The 18,754-nt window shown below is 42.1% G+C and overlaps 1 protein-coding gene across 1 annotated transcript in view; it reads left to right on the forward strand.

Annotated features, from left to right (window-relative positions):
• LOC119648151 (transient receptor potential cation channel subfamily A member 1) overlaps positions 1–18,754 on the forward strand; it is a 295,897-nt gene that overhangs the window by 237,347 nt on the left and 39,796 nt on the right. Inside the window, exons 6-8 of the mRNA XM_038049722.1 lie at positions 10,177–10,372; positions 10,630–10,737; positions 15,322–15,510. Of these exons, the coding sequence (XP_037905650.1) occupies positions 10,177–10,372; positions 10,630–10,737; positions 15,322–15,510 (493 nt within the window). The remainder of the gene's footprint in view (positions 1–10,176; positions 10,373–10,629; positions 10,738–15,321; positions 15,511–18,754) is intronic.

An 18,754-nucleotide genomic window follows, 5' to 3' on the forward strand; every position in this document is an offset into this window, starting at 1 on the left:
ATTACTTGTGTGCCTCCTCTCGACCGTCGCCACCGGGTTTTCCCCTGAGCCTCTGGCAAAGCCTCCTTTTCCGAAAACATGCGGCTCGCAAACTTGCGATTTCGTTGTTCCACCAGTAGTTGGGTTGCCTACTGGGGAGCAATCGCCTTCTGGGCATAGTAGCATCGCATGCTTCTGTCACCCATCGAGTGATCTGGGTGGCTTTCTCTCCAGCCGTACCATTCAGGGATATGTCGGATTTGAGCACCGCGGAAAACGTGTCCCCCTCGAAAGCTTTCACTGTCCAGCCAAGTATACCACCTGGCATTCTGCGAAAACTCTTTTTCGAGCTCGATCCGCCCTTGATCTCTATGCAGATTGCCTGGTGGTCGCTGTGAGTATAGTCCTCACTGACATGCCAAGCGATTCTACTCGCTAAAGTGGCACTCACGTATGTCAGGTCCACTATAGACCCCAGGCCCCTTCCCCGGAAAGTGTACGAAGACCCAACATTCGCCAGTACTACGTCCAGCTCCGCGAATGCTTCGAGGAGAACACGTCCCCTGACATTAGTTATCCGGCTGCCCCATTCAAGAGCCCATGCATAGAAATCGCCTCCTATTATGATCGTCCAACGTCCTCTTGCATCCAAAACAAGAGCAGCAAGCATCCGCTCATACTCGGCGAGTGTAGCTTTGGGTGGAGCATAGCAGCTGTAGATGTGGATGCCCTTCACCTTCGCTCTGATGAAGCCCTCCTCCGGGTGCTCCATTATTTCCTGGAAAGCTTGTTCTCCACAAGTCCACAGCGCTGCTTGGCCCGTTTCGTGTTTGACCCAAACGCTACCACCGCGGTTTCGGTATGGTTCACTTAGTATGGCCACATCTTCCTGCTGCTACCAGTTTGAGTGCGTTCTCCACTGGTAGGCTGATGATGGCGGTTTGTGTTCCCCCATAGGCTTTCCTTAGCGTTTTCGCCACTAACTTTTGTAGTCCGGCAAGATCGAACTGTTTCTCCAACGCTTCGCGAACCTCCTCCTTCGTCGTGATTTCATCTATATCTTTGCAGATTATAATGATCTCCGGCCTGCTAGCTCTTATGTCGGCTTCCTGCCCTAAAATCTTTCCGATTTGGCTTAAGAATTTGTCCGCGGTTACATCCTTTTCTTTCTTTCTTAAGTTCCAACATAAGATCTCCCTTCTGCGACCGTCTAATGCGGCTGACGTTGTCTCCCAAATTGGTGAGTTCGGGGTCTGCCTTCACTTTCCTGAGAATGTCGGCGTATGACCCTTCGCCCCGTTTGGAAATGAAAATCACCTCCGGTCTAATCTTCCTCCGATAATTTCTTTTCCGCGGTTCTACCTTCCTCCAAGCTTCCGCATCCGCCTTTGAAGATTCGATCCCTTTTCTCGAGGTAGCCACTGCAGTATTTTCACTGGCAGCTTCAGACGTACTTTTCATGAACTCCGCCTTTTTGGGAGTTGAGTCCTTTTTTCTTTTCGGGGTTTGCTGGCCTGTTGAGTCATTCAGCTTCTCGCGCAGCCTCTTCCCCGGTTTCTACCCTTTTGTGTTTTGAATCGGCGTTACTTGAGTTGCCTGGTTCACTTTTCCAATCGGCGACTTCCCTACTCGTTCATCCTGGGCCTTGCCGTACGTCAAACGGATGTCTCTTATCATGGCCCTTATATTTTGGTGAATGTTCCTGCGCTCCTTTATAAACTCACACAGCTCCATGATTTTTTTACCGAGGGCAGTAAACGCAGCTCCAGACTGATCATTGCCCAAAACATCGCTCGGCTGAATCGGCGTCAGTGATTCTTCCTCATCGAAGTCTCCCGCTATACGCTTCCCACTGGGGGTAGCGATCGTGGGGGCTTGTGCCCATGTGGGAGGGAATCTGCGAAAAATCGAGCTCCTTCTGAACGGATCCATCACTGGAGCCAGTTCAAGATCCTCCCGTACGCTTATAACATTAGATGCCACAGTAGCCAAGGTTCCCACTACTGAGGCACTGCGGTCGTTGGATATCGACGGCCGGGAGCCCGCTCGCTCACTCCCAAAAACCGCCGGTACTGGGTTTCCGCAGCCCTGCACCGTAACTTCATTCTTCTTCTGCTCCTCCATGTTTGGTTTTATTTCTAGGTATCCTTCCCATAGCCAATTTTTATCTACGGGTGGGCGTTTACTTCCCACCTACCCGGCCTGCGCATAAACATACCCATATACGCACATCTCCGAATGCGTGCATGTGCATGGCCATGACATATTCGCCGAGCATTCCCTTATCCGCACGAAGGGACGCGCCTGATGGGAGATTTGCCAACTCCACAAAGGGAGCCACATCCTATGAAGATGCACTCCATCATAGAAAGCTCTTTTACCGAGAAGGTGTAGCCGGTTTCCTATTCTGTTCCAGTCAAACCTCCATAATTGTGCCTTCTATTGCGTCCATTGCGTTCGAAAGGAAATCTGATCTTTTCTCTATTTTAGAGTATGCAACCCTTCTTCTCCTTGGCTTAGTTTTCAGATCGTAGGCGATTGCTTGATGACCGCTATGAATTTTATGTTCACTGAGGTCATAGGACCCATCACTACCGGACTTTAATTTTTGTAACGGGACCCGGTCCAATTTCTCTTCCCGATAGGTATTAATTTCCCCTCCGTTAACCAATATAATGTCCAACTGCACAAAACCTTCCAGAAGAAAACATCCTTTAAATTGGAAAGTGAACCTTCCACATGCTACCACAGCATTGAAGTTGTCGAAAATAGCTGCGGCTTGAGTGCTGTACGCCTAAAATACGGGTTGATTTGTCGAATCGGTCGTCCATATTATTGCTATTCGAGCGGCATGCGCTTCTGATTTCGTGGGAAGTTTGTAAAAGCAAATCTTGAATTGAGTTAATTGGAGTCAATCTCATTTTGCCACTGCAGTTGATGGCTTTTTGAACTCAAAAAACTAACCCCTTCCGTCAGCTATTCAGGCCCTCCATTCCATCGTATCCAGTATCCAGTTAGGATTCTTTGAAACAAAGGAACCCTTTTCTCCATGTCTCCACAATGGTGAAGGGCAGAACTCCATATCTCCACAATGGTGAAGGGCAGAACTCTGTCTCTTGGAAATCTCCTGCACGAGGAGAAAAAATGTTACCTCACACCACTTCTCTCTTTCACCGTATATTATGTATTGCCTACCTTTATATAACTAAATCGTGAACGTCTTCTTTGTAACATCAAATTTTCTCCAACAAAATTGAGTTTTCCCATTTAACCGGTATTGTTTATCGGTATGATAGCCGTTTTTCGAACAACAAGAAAGTTGCAATCCATATCTGTAAACTGCTTATCTCACCATTCTAATGATGCCACTGTTCCAGAGATGAACAATAATTAAATTGTGAAGTGGTTTAAAATAATAGAAGTTTCCTTCCATTGACAAGCCCATTTTATGAAAGCAAGGAAAGTAAAGTTGTATTGAGTTATAAGGACAGAATATAGTCTTCGGAATTTGGTAGCAGGTTGTACCATTTCGCCTTGGTAGCTACTGGATTTAAAAGAAGGTATCCATTTTGAAGACTAACCTTGTTATTTATAGAGAGACAATCATTCCTTTAACGTAAATACTAATTAAAGAAACGGTAAGTAGCATTTACGTTCTAAATGCTATTTCGGTAATTTTACATGCAGAGCGGTGAATCTACTTATTTTGTAGATCATTGTCCGTACAACGTGGAAAGAGATCATAAATCGTAAATTTGATGTTAAAATCAGGGTAAACAAAGCCGAAGCCCTCGCATATTTTGTGTTCTCACTCATTAGAAAATTCATCTCAAAATGGATGTGTATGCGGGTGTGTGTGAAGTAAGAAAAGGCATAGCCTTTTAGGAGCTTGTATTCTTTTCCAAGTTGAACCAATGTTTATCCTTTCACTTTGATGAAAACTTAATAATATCTAGACAGATTCGTCCGGAATTCCAGGTAAAATTAACAAACCAGGTACGTTTGAAATAGTTTTCTGGCACGTTTTTTGTATTTTACAAAGTTCTCGTATTTAACAAAGTTCAATACACAATTTCAAAAAAGTACTCCTATTAAAAATCCGGGATATTAGAAATTATACTGATTTCCGTCCGTAACTATTTTCTTTCAGCACAAAATTCGTTCTTTTCACAATGACTACCAACTGTCTTTTTTTTTTACTTATTATTATTATTTTTTTCATCTGACGTTTCTCGTCACCTACTCTGCTCTTCACTCTTGTAGCGAGGTCTGAACTGAGTGGAGCGTCATCTGTCCGCTGGTATTCGCGACATTCGAAATAAATTTTGAATGCCGCGAATCCTGCCGCGCCACAGCCTCTAGGCTCTTAGACCGCAGTAGTGCATTGTTTTCGACACCCCCATCTAATGGAACATCCCAAACTCGTTTATGTATCGCAGGATTTGGTTCTGACAGAAAAAGTTTGGCGTGTCTAGCAGTATTAAGGCTCTGCCACTTGTCCTCATGGGCAGCTTGTTTCCAGTTTTTGATAACGTTGCTGTGCTGTGCTGCTGACACTTTAATTCCTAGTTCCGACCCCAGTAAGGAGAAATTGAACCATCTTGGCTTATAATAATAATAATCGTTGGCGCAACAATCCAATTGGATCAGGGCCTTGAAATGTGTTAGAAAATTTCACTCAAGACCGTAATGGTACAATATAGGATTACAGTAGCCTATAGGAGGCAATGTGGTCAGCATTGCGCTCGCCCGAGGTTATTACCATGATTTGACTCAGGTACTCATTCACAGCTGAGTCGACTGGTATCCGACTTCAAATCACGATACAAATCCCACTGCCACCATCACATCTTCGCTGAGGCATCCGAAATTTCATTCCCCTCTGCACCATACCTAGCTCCAGTTACCCCAGTTCCACCGTACTGAATATACATTCCTAAACGCGATATGAGTCTGGAAGACCGTTGCATATTGTCTCAAGGAAAAAGTCCGCCCCTTGTTTTTATTCGAAAGGTAGATTCCACCTTTTGATATTGGACCAGCGGTGAAGAAGACTTCATTATATCCTAGCACACATTCCTCTGGTTCCTACCAGTTTTCTCTATTTTTGTGGATAAATTTCGAGAATCAGAAATCATTGCAAGAACTGTCAATATATATTTTTCTATCCTCTGTGCCCCTCGCATCCTTTGTTTCCCCATAGATCCAAAATAATTTGTCTACGAGCTGCCTTCTTTGCAGTACTCTGAAAATACAAGGAGCTTCTAGAACTGTACCAGCAGCAGCAGTCCAGGGTGCTTATTGGGGGATACGAACCCATGCGCACAAAGGATTGCTTAAACCTCACCAAAAAGAACCTTCGAATCATAGTGGAAATTCTCACTGGTCATTGTCGGCTGAACTACCACCTAGGGAAGCTAGGGATATCTACGGACATTGCCTGCAGGTTCTGTGAGGAGGAGGACGAAACCTCTATGCACGTCCTGGGACAGTGTCCGGCACTTGTGCAAAGTAGGTCGATACATCTGGGAGAACACTTAATACCAGATGCAAAGCTGAAACTTCTGGAAGTGGGGAACATACTAAAGTTCCTAACGGTTACAGGTCTGCTTGAGATACTATGATCAACAGGTACACTATAACCAGTAAAAGGGGCACAATAGTTCTTCAAGGACGCGGTGCGACTTTCCCTTAACAGAATAATAATAATAGAACTGTACCGGATGCCGGGCGCATTTATTTATTATTAACGAACAATAAACAGAATACACTCCAGTTGCTTACTGCTCTCAGAAGGACGAGAAAGCAGGAACCTTAACTTATGCTTAAAAAGAAAAGTTTAAGGGACCAAGCTGTTGTGCGTTATAATTTCAACAAATTTAAGGTCTGCGGTACGTGTATTATAAGACGCAGGACGGCGACAGGAGAAGCGGAGCATCCATTAAACCGGATAACTGTTGTAAGAAGTGGAAGCTCAGAAAGAGAAGGCGGGTGGGGTAATCCAACGGGGCAAGTTTTTCTTAAGGGAGTCATCCCATGTGTCAGATACGAGGAATCCGAGGAAAATTTTTGGCATCAACTGTATCTAGATATAGTGTAGAATCAAAGCGATTTTTCGATATTCCGAGTCGTTTGGAACAGACAAAGTGTCGTATGTCAGGTTTATATCGATCTGCGTAATGAAGCTCGAATTTATCGAACCAAATGACATTTGAAAGCGCTAAAACAGCGAGAATTGAAACCAAGCCTCTGTTTTTTAATAAACCAAAGGTTTATAGACTAGTTGTAGCAGATTAATGGTCAGTTAAGATTTTATGGTTAAAAATCTCATTTCATCATCGGGTGCCCAAAATCTATCTAACCAAATTCTTTGAAATTTTAACGACTTATTCAGAACATATTTCTACGGTTCACAAACTGAGATAATTGCGATTCATTGGGAGGCTTTTATTTATGCATTAAAGGAGCCGTGGAAAAAACACCAAAATTTACATAAAGAAAGTATAACAGGGCAACGAAAATTTACCTTTTAATATTTTTTAATAATCCTAGTTTGCGAACCATGGTTATTTTCTAAGACATGTGATGACCCCTTTAAAGAAAAGGGATCGGGTCAGTACTCGGAGATACTTCTCTCGAGGAAATTGAAGAGAGATAAGGAGCGTTGACTGGAATCAAAATCAGAGGAGGAGCGAAGTACAAAGCCCAACCATTTTTGCAGCCTGATTTGTGACTTCAAAGCAGTAGGTTTTAAAGGGGAGCTTATTGACGAAAGTGACTCCGAGGTCTTGAGTGTAGTTCTGGTATAATAGAGAATATCTTTCAGTATGAAAAGGAAGCGGGTGATAATTTGAGCGAGTAACAGTAGCAGTAGTGACACTTTCTGACGTTTAGCACTAAACCATTAGCAGAGCGCCAGTGAAGCAAATTATATAGGTTTGATTGAAAGGAGACACATTCCGTAGGCGACGGTATAGCGGAATACAGCGTAAGGTCATCAGCATAGAGCAAACGGAGCCAAGTTAGAAGGGGAAGAAGGTTGTTGATAAAGAATAAAAGTAATGAAGGCCCCAGAATAGATCCCGTGGAACGCTAGAAAAGGGAGAAAAGCAGCGCGGTTTGCAGCCAAAGGCGGAATCGATTGGAAAGGTAGGAGGCAAACCATGGAATAAAGGGGACGCTGAGAGAGGAGAGTTTGGACAGAAGCATCCTGTAATTTCCAGTGTCAAATATTTTAGTAAAGTCACTGTACATAGAATACCCTTTCTGCTGTGAATTTACACATTTGGCCACAAATAGGGTGAAGTCGAGCAGGTTGAAAGCAGTGGCCTTACGCTTAACAAAGCCATGTTGCTCTTTCACTATGCGGTGGTCAAACTGGACGGACTACCAGTCGCTGACATACTTTTGAGGTTTAGGAACAGGAGGAGAGGAGCGAAATGGGACGGATAATTCTCAGCACGAGCGCGATCGCCACGTTTGTGAATGGGAGGAATGAGAGCTTCTTTCCACAGGCCAGGGAAATGTTCTCTTCGAAGCACTTGTTGAAAATAATGGAGAGGGTAAGGGAGATTGACTATCCAATTTTTAGCAAAAAAGTTTAAAGGAACGAAAATCGAAAAACCGTTTCTTTTACTTTACTAAAATTAATTATTAAAAGGCATATTTTGGCGACTGCTTGTCGTCTTCTTTAGTACTTAGGTTTGGTAGACAAAAGAAATCCAAAATCGTTTTATTTATACTGACTCTCGTCGATATCGCGCGGGTAATTAAAACCTCATTTACTCTCTCTTCTGGTCATCAGTCTCGCCGACGGGGCGGATAATATAATTTGCCCAAAGGTACACCTCCTGACGAATTTGAAGAACCAGGAGTAACCGTTACCTTGATCCCCGTTGAGATAGGAGGAGAAGCTTCTTATCTGAAAAACTATCAGATATTTCGCTTCTTCGGAAAGTTGAAGTGTTATTCTTCTCATCTTTGGTTGCAAAAACTAGTCAGTTTTGTTTTGTTTCAGTGTTGTTTGTTTTGTTTTTTTGTAAATGACACCTTGGCGATTTCATTTGGATTTACTGATAGCCCATGCCTAACGCATCAATTCAGTGTTCACGAAATTTTTGAGTTCTGTCCTCTATTTTTGAACGAAGGACTGAAAAATAGACTCCTGGAATTTTCTACGCTGGAAAGCATGTTGATTTTTATCTAGTGGGTGCGATTTTAGTGCTTTCTCGCCAATGCGGTTTTCAACCGGCCCCCAGATTTTTGGAATGTGCGAACACTTCTCTACTTGCTTTCTCCAACTCGACCGAGAATTCCAGTAATATATGCTGGACGATCTGGGCGTCGCTGATGTGAAACGGTGGACCTGCTTTTGTACTCTGGAAAGCCAAGCGGTATCAGAGGCGTATCCGGTGTTGGGTTGCTTCAAGGTGTATTGTATGGTCCAGCGACCGCTCGACAGTGGGAAAGCTATCTTGCTGATCGAATGGCAGATCCGCTTTCGTTGCCTCTCAACACCGAGATCAAGTTGAGATTGTTCTCGGCTAATATACTTTTTGTGTTGCCCCATTTTTCTGATATAATTCAATTTCAATTTTGCCAGGAAGGAATGGCACAACTTTAGACTCATTTGGTCAAGTTCGAATTCCAGATCGAAACCCTGCCGCTTGTAGGCATTCATGCACCTTACCCTCTACCATTCGAGATTAATACTCGGATTCTGTTGACCTAGCATGTGAATAATGTTCGAGGCCGGGTGTCCAACACCCGTCATGTTCTGCCTTACTCCCTAGGCGTTCACAATGGTTAACTTGGGTTGATCAACAGAACTAATAGCTAAAATTGAAGCTAGAACTACTTTAAGGTAACCTCATCGGTGCACTCCAAATGGAGACACCTGTCTCGAAAATTATAATTATTACCATAAACCCTTACTTCGGTCCAGGTTTCAACAATCTTTTCTGCAGACATTCCCACAAGATGGTAAATTATCCTTCTGAGGTTTGCCTTCCTTAGAAGGAATGGCAGCAGTCAGAAACAAGGCTCCTGCGTGGAAATACGTCCTCTCCTTTCCCTTTCATGTTAGTATTGCTATAGGTGGGGTCAGCTTCATTAAGACCTCTCTCGCGGATTTGATGACCTCCCGGCACACGGATCCTAGTCCCGCGGAAAACATTGAAGTACCATTTCAGCACAGCGAACCGTGTTGATCTTACGCTTCTTACGTGCATTACGGCTGACCGAAGAGTCTGCAGCCAGTCCAAAATTCCGCATCTTTGCGTCTGATTTCTCTGGACACAGGAACCCCAAGGAACTTAGTCTTCAGGAAATTAAAACGAAACACCGTCTCCGTCATTAGCAGCGATTATTTTATGAAGCAAATATCAATTTTTCAGAAACAACTTATTCCCTTGTTCAGTGCACGGGTGCAGCCTTCTCTCACAGTGCCGTCCACTAAAATTTTCTGAGAGGTTTCCAAAATACAGGATCCCCTCCGGATTAGTCCAATTGCGTTCACATCACTAGCTTCCTTTTTTCTGCTCCTGCTTGGTAAGCGTGCAGGAGATAATTCCGACGGGCAGAATTTTACCTGCAGTTCTCTCTCATTAATCTATGAAGTTTTCTTCTGCGATGCCTCTTCCCCGATTAAGCAAATAGAGCCGCGGATGATAGTCCCATGCTGAATGTTTCAGTACTTTGCTATCTGAGCACTAAGTGCAGACTTTCCATTGAAGTTTTGAGCATGTTTTCCATGGGAGAATATGAACTTGATTGCTCATAGTCACAAAAGAATTTGAAGTTTGCATGGTTCTAAAATTTAGACAATTAATATCCTTAGATCCTGCCATGCATCTTCATGTTTAGACAATCTTAGTGAGTAGCTAACTGCTACAGATAAAACTACCAACCATTGTAAAATTCCCGGCAGGAGACCTGTGGTGTAGATCCAGCCCTAAACTAAAACTACTTATATTTTAGTTTATTATCTCGTCCAGTGACATTTCAACAAATCTCGACATATTATTCGTTACCCAACATTTTCTAATTGATGTAGAGGAAAAGGGGTAAAAAGGGTAAACGAAATAGTCGCTCCATCTATGAGTCCCTTTATCTCATTTGTTTGTAATAGGAGTTGGAAACTTCCACAGGAAATGAAATAAAAATCGTATAAATAATTGAAGTCTCCATTCTTTCCAGACATGTCAACACAGGGATTTTGAACGAGAAGAAGCAGGCCCCCATTCACTTGGCCACTGAGACCAATAAAGTCAAAGCGCTTCAAATCATGGGCAAATACCGGAACATAATCGATATACAACGTGGGGGAGAACACGGCCGTACAGCGCTGCACTTGGCTGCCATTTACGATCACGAGGAGTGTGCGCGGATCCTGGTAAATACAACTCCACTTCTGCCCTTGTTAAAGTGGATTATAAAACGATAATTACCTTCCTTCTTTACTCTTTAGAAAATTTCGAATGAATTGTTTGTCAGATGGTTAGCGTTAGTTTGCTCGATAAAACCCCATAGAGATTTCTTTTTCAACTTAGAAACAGTGTTGAAAACAAATTTTATACATTTTTTATAAAAAAATCAGTTTTTATTCAAAATAATGTAACTTTGAGAAAAATGATGTAAAATTTGTTTCAGATCACTGAGTTCGGTGCATGCCCACGTAAACCGTGCAATAATGGTTACTATCCTATTCACGAAGCAGCTAAAAATGCTAGCTCAAAAACTATGGAAGTGTTTTTTCAGGCGAGTAAAACAAGACAAAATTATGTGTTGTTTGTGTATCTTCTGTCTTATATCATAATAACTAGTTCGCTACCATGTTTAGAATTTCATCTGTTATTCGCTTTTGCTTGTAATGGTTTTCAGTTTGCTTACCATGAATGGCCTGCATTATATGTTGTTTATTCAATTTGCTTATTTTACTGTGACTTTTCGGACAATGTGGTATTTCGCCTCTCATACCAAGCGCCGAATAAAAGTACAGCATCGATTCGAATCTTCATTTATCTACCCGTCTATTCACCAGTTAACTCTCTCACTTCGGGCTACATCCCCCACTACCTTCCTTCCTTCCAGGCCCGTCGAGAGCAGCAAGAAAGGTGGGATGTTCCCGCCCTTAATAATAATAATCGTTGGCGCAACAATGCATATTGGATTAGGGCCTTGAAGTGCATTAGAGCACTTCCTTCAAGACCGTAACGGTACACTACAGGACTACAGTACCCTGTAGGAGGCAATGTGGTCAGCATTGCGCTCGCCCGAGATTATTACTCTAATTTGAGTCAAGTACTCATTCACAGCTGAGTCGACTGGTATCCGGCGTCAAATCACGATACAAATACAGCTGCCACCAGTGAGATTTGAACCGCAACCTTCCGTACGACAGCCTTGTGCTCTAACCGCTCAGCTATCCCGCCCTTGAAATAGAAAAAAACTGTATGAATTATGCAACCTCACGGGAACCCGCATGATTTTCAGTGTGAGACCAGTGTTTCCTTGCTAGGACTGTGCTACTAAGATGAGCAAAGCTTTCGAGGGAAGCTACCTTTTCGGAACACGCGAAGCGAAACCAGCTCTGAGACTTTAACCAACATATGAATAAATACAAATTATGGACATAATTCCCGTCCTATCAAGAGATCCAATGGGTGGCCTACGCCTCATCATCATGAAAGCCAAAAATTCTTCAAAAGATTCTTCCACTAAACGCGGCTTAGAGCTCTCAGTTTTCCTTAAGAACCCAAGACTACCGGAAATACATATAATTTTCACCAGTGTCGAAATTGTATTCTCCTATCTTTATTATTTTCAGTTGACCAGTGTTATTTAATGTTGTTACTGTCTCCAATTTTAATGTTAGTAGTTCAATGAACTTGTAAGGGATAGTCCCTTTCACATTTACATCAACTTCATTTACATTTCCGTATGTGAAATCCTATGCCCGATCGTCGTAGTTTGTGGTAAGTCTAAACCACTTTTTATCATGTTCGAGTAATATTTGAACTGTTAAAAGCCCCACCCCAATTTTATGTTCGCCAAGTGCCATTCCAAAGTCTTCAAATAAATTTCGGCTATGTTCAAGTGAGGAAAGTCATTACCATCCCGATGTCATCCAAGAATTCGATGACAGCGGCTTCCTTAAATGTTGGGAGACATGCGATGTTATCACACATTCAGTTTTTTAGAAGAGGACCGAAAGTAGACCCTGTGGAAAATCCCCTGCTATATTATATGTCCTCGACCCTTCATCCGATTCGGGAAGCAGGTTTCGTATCCGGAAGTAGTCACAGATTACACTTAACATATAGTTTCCTGGCTTGATCCTAGGCCACTTTATTCACATCATCCAGAAACCAAACTCTCGCCATAACAAATAACCCCCCACTGTCAACTATGTACTGTCCGGATGACTGAAGTGGTTAGACCGCTGGACTGTCGTAGCGGAAAGTTACGGTTTAAACCTCACTGGTGGCAGAGGGATTTGTTATCGTGACTGGATGTCGAATACCAGTCGACTGTAAATGAGGGCCTACGTCAAATTAGGGTAATAATCTCGGGCGAGCGCAATGTTGACCACATTGATTCCTACAATGTACTGTGATGTACCGTTACGGTTTTGAATGAAGTGCTCTAACACACTTCAGGATCCTGATACAATTGTATTATTGCGCCATCGATTTTTGTGACTGAGTTCGTCTAATTTCAGCTGGATGACTGTACTTAAAGCGAGCCTTGCGGCTGAATATCCAACATTTGATTGCATTTGCGGTCCTTGATCTTTCTGCATAGAAGATAGTAAGTGCTCCACATTTTCGACATAGCTCCGATCTGTTAGTGGTGTCAATGCAATCCTTCACAATATATCCAAACTCGGGAGACTTAAACCATCTCTTTAGTGATATTTGTTCGGGAAGCATATACACCCACTCAATGCGGACTTTATCTACAGAGAATACTTTTCTAGCCGATGCCAGACATAGTAATGGTCGCTATGTGCATTTCTTAGAATCACCATCATCATAATCGGCAATAACTCATTGTCTTGTATACTGAGAACTTTGATCCTATGGACCAGACCTGAAATAGGCTCTGTTGGCTGTCAACAACCGTGTGCGGAATTCATCGTTATAGCTGTAACCGGTTACGATTTTTGACCCTAGTTAGGCGGAATTATCAATGGTTCGAAAGTTGTATTCTTCTGTCTTTACTGTTCTCGGTTGACCATTGCTATTTGATGTTGTTGCTGTTTTCATTTTTGGTACTGACCATTATCATCAGATAGGGAATGTCACTATTATCAGATAGGGAAGTATTTAGGTGAGCTGGAAGAGGATAGCGCCTTTTACGATTGACATCAATATCACGGATCACTTTTTCCAGGGCCAGGTTAAAAAGAATACATGATAAGGCATTTCCTTGCCATATAACATTGTTGACGATGGAAGGTCCCAAAAGTGATCAAGCTGTTTTTATTTGAACTCACACATTGGTCAGAATCAGTCCTATCAACTTAGACGGGATACCGAATTCTTTCAAGCCCGTATACCCTGGCTTTGCTTCTTTAATCCGTTTTGAAATCGATGAAAAGATGGTCCAACTTATGCCCATATTCCAACAGTTTTTCCATTACCTGCTGCACAGAGAAAATCAGACCTGTTGCGGATTGAAGTGAAAGTTCCTTGATATGAGCCTACCAAATTAGCGAAAATATCTTATAGATGGTTGATGAAACACGTTGTGTAATTGGTCGCCTCCATATTTAGCCAGTTCGGTTCTATTTCCATCGGCATCTGACGACTTCTGATTCTTAAGCCGACCAATTACACGGACTGTTTCAGAATTTGTGCATTGTCTTCAGTTAACCGAACGGTCGAAAATCCAATTTGCTTCTTTGTTTCGACAGAATGAGCATCATGCTTATTGGCAAAACTTCTGTGTCTGCTCTACTTTTCGAGATCACACACTTGTTAATTTTCAAAAGCTCCTTGTTTCTATCTAGGAAGTCGCTTCTCCGCTCGACATGCAACCGATCATCCTGTGTTTTTTTGCAACTGAAACCAAATATGTTTGCCATAGCAATGGCAAGGTTCTGCAAATGGTTGTGAAAATTATTTGACGATGCTTTATCTTCTGCTGCGGCACAAATTTACCCCTTATAGTCATTACGAGGGACTGTGTTATAGATGGTTCCCGTGTTCACTGCCACCTAATTTTCAGAGGGTATTCGCAACGATATTGTTCTTCAGAATAGTGGTCCGAGTCTATATTGAACCCCCCCCCCCCCCCGTATTTCCTCAAGGATGGAAGATGGTGGCCTACGATTAGCACGTTCATAATTATTCCGTCTAAGGAGACCCATGTTTCTTTATGGATATCTTTCCGCGCAAATCAAATCACATTACTACCATCGAGGCCGATCCAAACATCACCAAACACCATCTTAAGTTCGCAACATCACAACATCACCAGCCACTTGAGAAGTTACTTTTGTGATAAGTTATGTTTGCATTGCCCAGCGATATAATATCACATTAGAAAATATTAATATAAATGAGTAATACTGTGTATCGTTCAATATATCACACCCTTCTTCCTAGTAGACGTGACGCTTTCTGTTGTCGAAGTGTAACAACTTCTAAATGAACGAAGTGATTATGATTCCCGGTTTCTGTACATTGTTTCGGATCATTCTAGTGATAAGTAATATTTGGCAATAACGACTGCCGAGTGCAATATGTGATGTTGGTGATATAACATCACATGTATGATTAGGCTAATGGAAGATAATGCTTATGATATTACTTTGTTATATAAAATACCCTAAAGTTTCCCTAAAGTTATGAATCCCACTCGGCCCTCATCATCTTTCCACTAGTGACACAATGACTGTGCTTTTGTTGATGTTCCAGCATGCTTGCATTTATTACTTCTGATTATAGCAATTAAGTTTGATTTGTGATTGATTGATTGATCGATTCACCTGGCCGTTTTATCTTAGGGAGCTGCATGCGATAATATCAAGTTGTATTTGTCAGTAGCATAGATTCATTCTTCGTACATGTTCTTAAAAATTTAAATCGTCACAAAATATATTTCACGACCAAAACAAAATTTATTTATGAATTATAATTGGTAAGTCTGTGATCTGTTTTGAAAATTCACTTTGATGTTGACCAAGTTGTGGTAAAATAATTGTTTCTACATATTGCAAATCACCAATAAATAATCCACTAAAGCACGTAGATCAATAATTTACACAGGCACTCCTAAATAAAAAAAAAATAAAAAATATGCTTCAAAATTAATGAAAATTTTCAAAATAAATAGTGGGGTGAATCGCAAGGGTGTACACGTGAGGAGATGATATCTTTTTATGATTCAGAAGGCAATGTGCCTTTGCACTCCGCTGTCCACGGAGGGGATATAAAAGCTGTTGAACTATGCCTAAAATCAGGAGCGAAGATATCTACCCAGCAACATGATTTATCAACGCCGGTACACTTAGCTTGTGCGCAGGTAAGAACAAGATAATTTAAGTTAATCTTGGAATTAAATAAATTGAATTACATAGAGTCCATTTCATGTATGTAAGATTATGTATTTTTTAACGCTAAAAACGAGCTTTCTTGACTGAAAGCAATCAAAATGGATCCATAGAACTAAGGTAACATACTTTCCTCGAAAAGATTATTGACACTTAGGTTTCTCAATGGTACAGCGACTTACTTTACTCCACCGAACAAATAACGTAACTTCATGCACGCTCACTCAATTTCAATGCAGCTGAAAGTCGGATGTGGTGTGTATCTAAATCTTCCTAATCATGTTATCAATATCGTTTTGAGAAAAACACATCTGCCGAGATTTCTCGCTTAAAAGAAGCCATCTCGGTCCTCGATATAAGCTGCGCAATATAATATCCTATATTTTGCTTAACGTGTTTGCTTTCTAGCGAAATCGAAAAATGTGGTGACGTACTATTATTAACTTTATTTGAACAGAACGGTCAAAGGCCTGATCTGAATGCACTCACAAGGCTTTCAGATCGCCATACAACGTATCAAACCACCGTTGCCTCAGCGAAACTTTTAGTCTTTTCCCATCGACTCCGACATTCAGACCAATCTTGGCAAGTGAATTCTAGTTAGCGCAAATAACATGATCATACCATCGAAGACGCCTCTCTAACAATTTTTCAATCGGTGCAATCCCATATTGATCGCGGACATTTTCATTTTGGACGTAATCATGGCGTGTTATGTCAATAATCACCATTGATTGCCTTCTATAGTCGGCCATTTTTTGTATTTCAGACGTTCTTTGAGACGTCGATCAGAAAAAACGCTAGTTATGGAACACCACTTCACTCAAGTTGCACTAATGCGTCAAGCAATTTCATAGCGCAGTTCACGATTGGATGATAGTATTAATCCGAAATTTCTTAATCCCCCAGTTTTACCACTGACAGTGCTTGTGGGGCGGATTCCTTGTATGCGTAATAAACCGAATATATCCGCAGTTGCAAGGCAGTTGATGGGCAAAGGGAAAGGTTACTAGAGCCAAGTCCACCGCACGGAGTAATACTTTCGGCAGTTCGCCAGGATAGAGAGGAGTTAGTGGATGAATTTAGCCTATAAATTTCCCATACAATTTTAACATATATGCCAGTGTCTTTTAAAAACTTACACTTCCGGAAAAAAAGCCATACAAACAAACTGGTAGTAAACTATTGAAATTGGTTTCCCTTACACAATACCATGAAAAGCAAAATGCGATTACAGAGCATATAATCTGTGAAGGTTTGGACGGACAGATAATAAAAACGAAATATTTAATGAACGTGTGTGTCTTCACTTTTTGGGAGTGTGTAGTTCACTGACTTCTTGACCACATACGGTTTAACATACATAAAAACAGGTAGAAAATGTCACCCATGAATTCCCAAATTTTAGTAAATTTCCTGTGATTTCTTATGAATGAAGAGAACGCTACTCTCTTCTACCTATTTCTGTTCGTTCCCCTTCTCAGAGTTCCTTTTGAATAATGGCTATTGTAACATTTACTGTAATCCAAATCGTCTCTGACCTTAGCACCTCCTTTACTAGGTTGCGGGGTCCAAGGTTTGTGTTGAATCTTGGACAATGGAACATTAAGTGTTCCGAGTCCTCGAGTATAACAGCGCATTCGAGGCACTCAGGAGACTCGTCTGAGCGATGAAAATACTTCCTATTGCCATCGTGTCCTGTAAGGAACTGTATCAAATGGCAATTCCTTTCCTCATACTTTCGCTCAACCCATATCTCAACACAAGCGACCAGTTTATGTCTCGGGATCATGCCAACAGCCATCTTCTATGCAGTTCCTTAGTAGTGGCTCTTCGAATTCGCCCTCTTTCTGCAAAACCTACCAATGTTGCCTCTTGTTGCACTCGAAGGCCATGCACTACATCATCCATGAAGTTCCACAGAAGGGGTCTCAATGTGGAACTTTAAGCACTCCTGCTGCCATAATGTTCTCTTTCAACCTGTCGTCCGTTTTGTACGAAAGAAGCATCTCCGAGAGGTAACTCTCAATTAACCGAGCCAAGCAGTAGGGACATCCAGTTTAGCCGAAGCACCCTTAATTAAATCCCATTTGGTCGAATTAAAGGCACTTCTGACATCCAGGATCGCAGTTACCAATGAGCATCGTTTTTCGAGTGAAATCTAAGACCATTACTTTTGCATCAACCGCAGAACGTGCTCGCCGAAATCCGTACGTATCTTGTCCATTTCAAGCCTGTAGGCGGCGCCCTACGAGTTCGTGTTGTCATCAAAGCGCAGCTTAGCTTGGTAATCGCTGTGGGTGTAGTGTTCACTAAACCGCTAGATTATTATGCACAACATGCACCGTGGGTCTCTGGTGCAATGCTTGATAAGTTGACCCCACGCATTCTAGATCTTGTTGACCTATCATGTCGACTGAATCGTGTTGCTGCACAGTAGCCGAAATTAAGGTATCAAAAGCATCTGCTTAGAGATACGTGCTCCCTCCGCCTGCAATCAATTTAATCTACCGACAAAATAATAAAAGCAGCCTGCGTATCTCCGTACGCTTTCCTGATCATTTTCATTGGACTCTGTCCTATATCGCTAAGATGAAATTGCTTTTTCAACGCAGCACCGATATTTATCCTCGAAGCAACCTCATCTAGATCCTGGCATTCAATCTTTCAATCTCCTACTTTCTGAATCTAAACTCAGCTTGCTCTCCTAACACCTCCTCCACTTTGCCACAAAAACTATGCGCTAACGAGGATTAGATCTTATTAATTGCAGCATCAGCATCCTCTTTCTGTGTTCGTTTTACGGCTTACACTATAACCCAAGCCCCAAAGCCCCAAATCCGCCTTTACTTTTCGAAAGACATATCCCGCTTCTATCCTTTTCCCTTCTGCCCTCTTCCTCTTTTTTCTGCTAACCGCTATCCATTCCTCGGCTTACCGAGTGTCGATTTCTTCCGCTATTGCAGGCGTTGAGGTCGTAGTCGAGAAACTATCTACTTTCCCGGCTATTTTCGCCAGTTCATCTTTTTTCGTTGAAGTCTTTTTTTTCTTCGCAGCTTGCTGAAATCTCAAGGGCCCGCTAGAACCTTCCCTACGCCGTTTGCTCCGTTCCCGCATGTCTTCGCCACTTGATGCTTGGACACTTTTCTCTTCCAGTGCCCTAATATACAACAACCTAATGCCCCTGATCAAATTCCAGATGTTTTGGGGGATATT

Source organism: Hermetia illucens, chromosome 2 (assembly GCF_905115235.1).
Source record: "Hermetia illucens chromosome 2, iHerIll2.2.curated.20191125, whole genome shotgun sequence".
Taxonomy (NCBI): domain Eukaryota; kingdom Metazoa; phylum Arthropoda; class Insecta; order Diptera; family Stratiomyidae; genus Hermetia; species Hermetia illucens.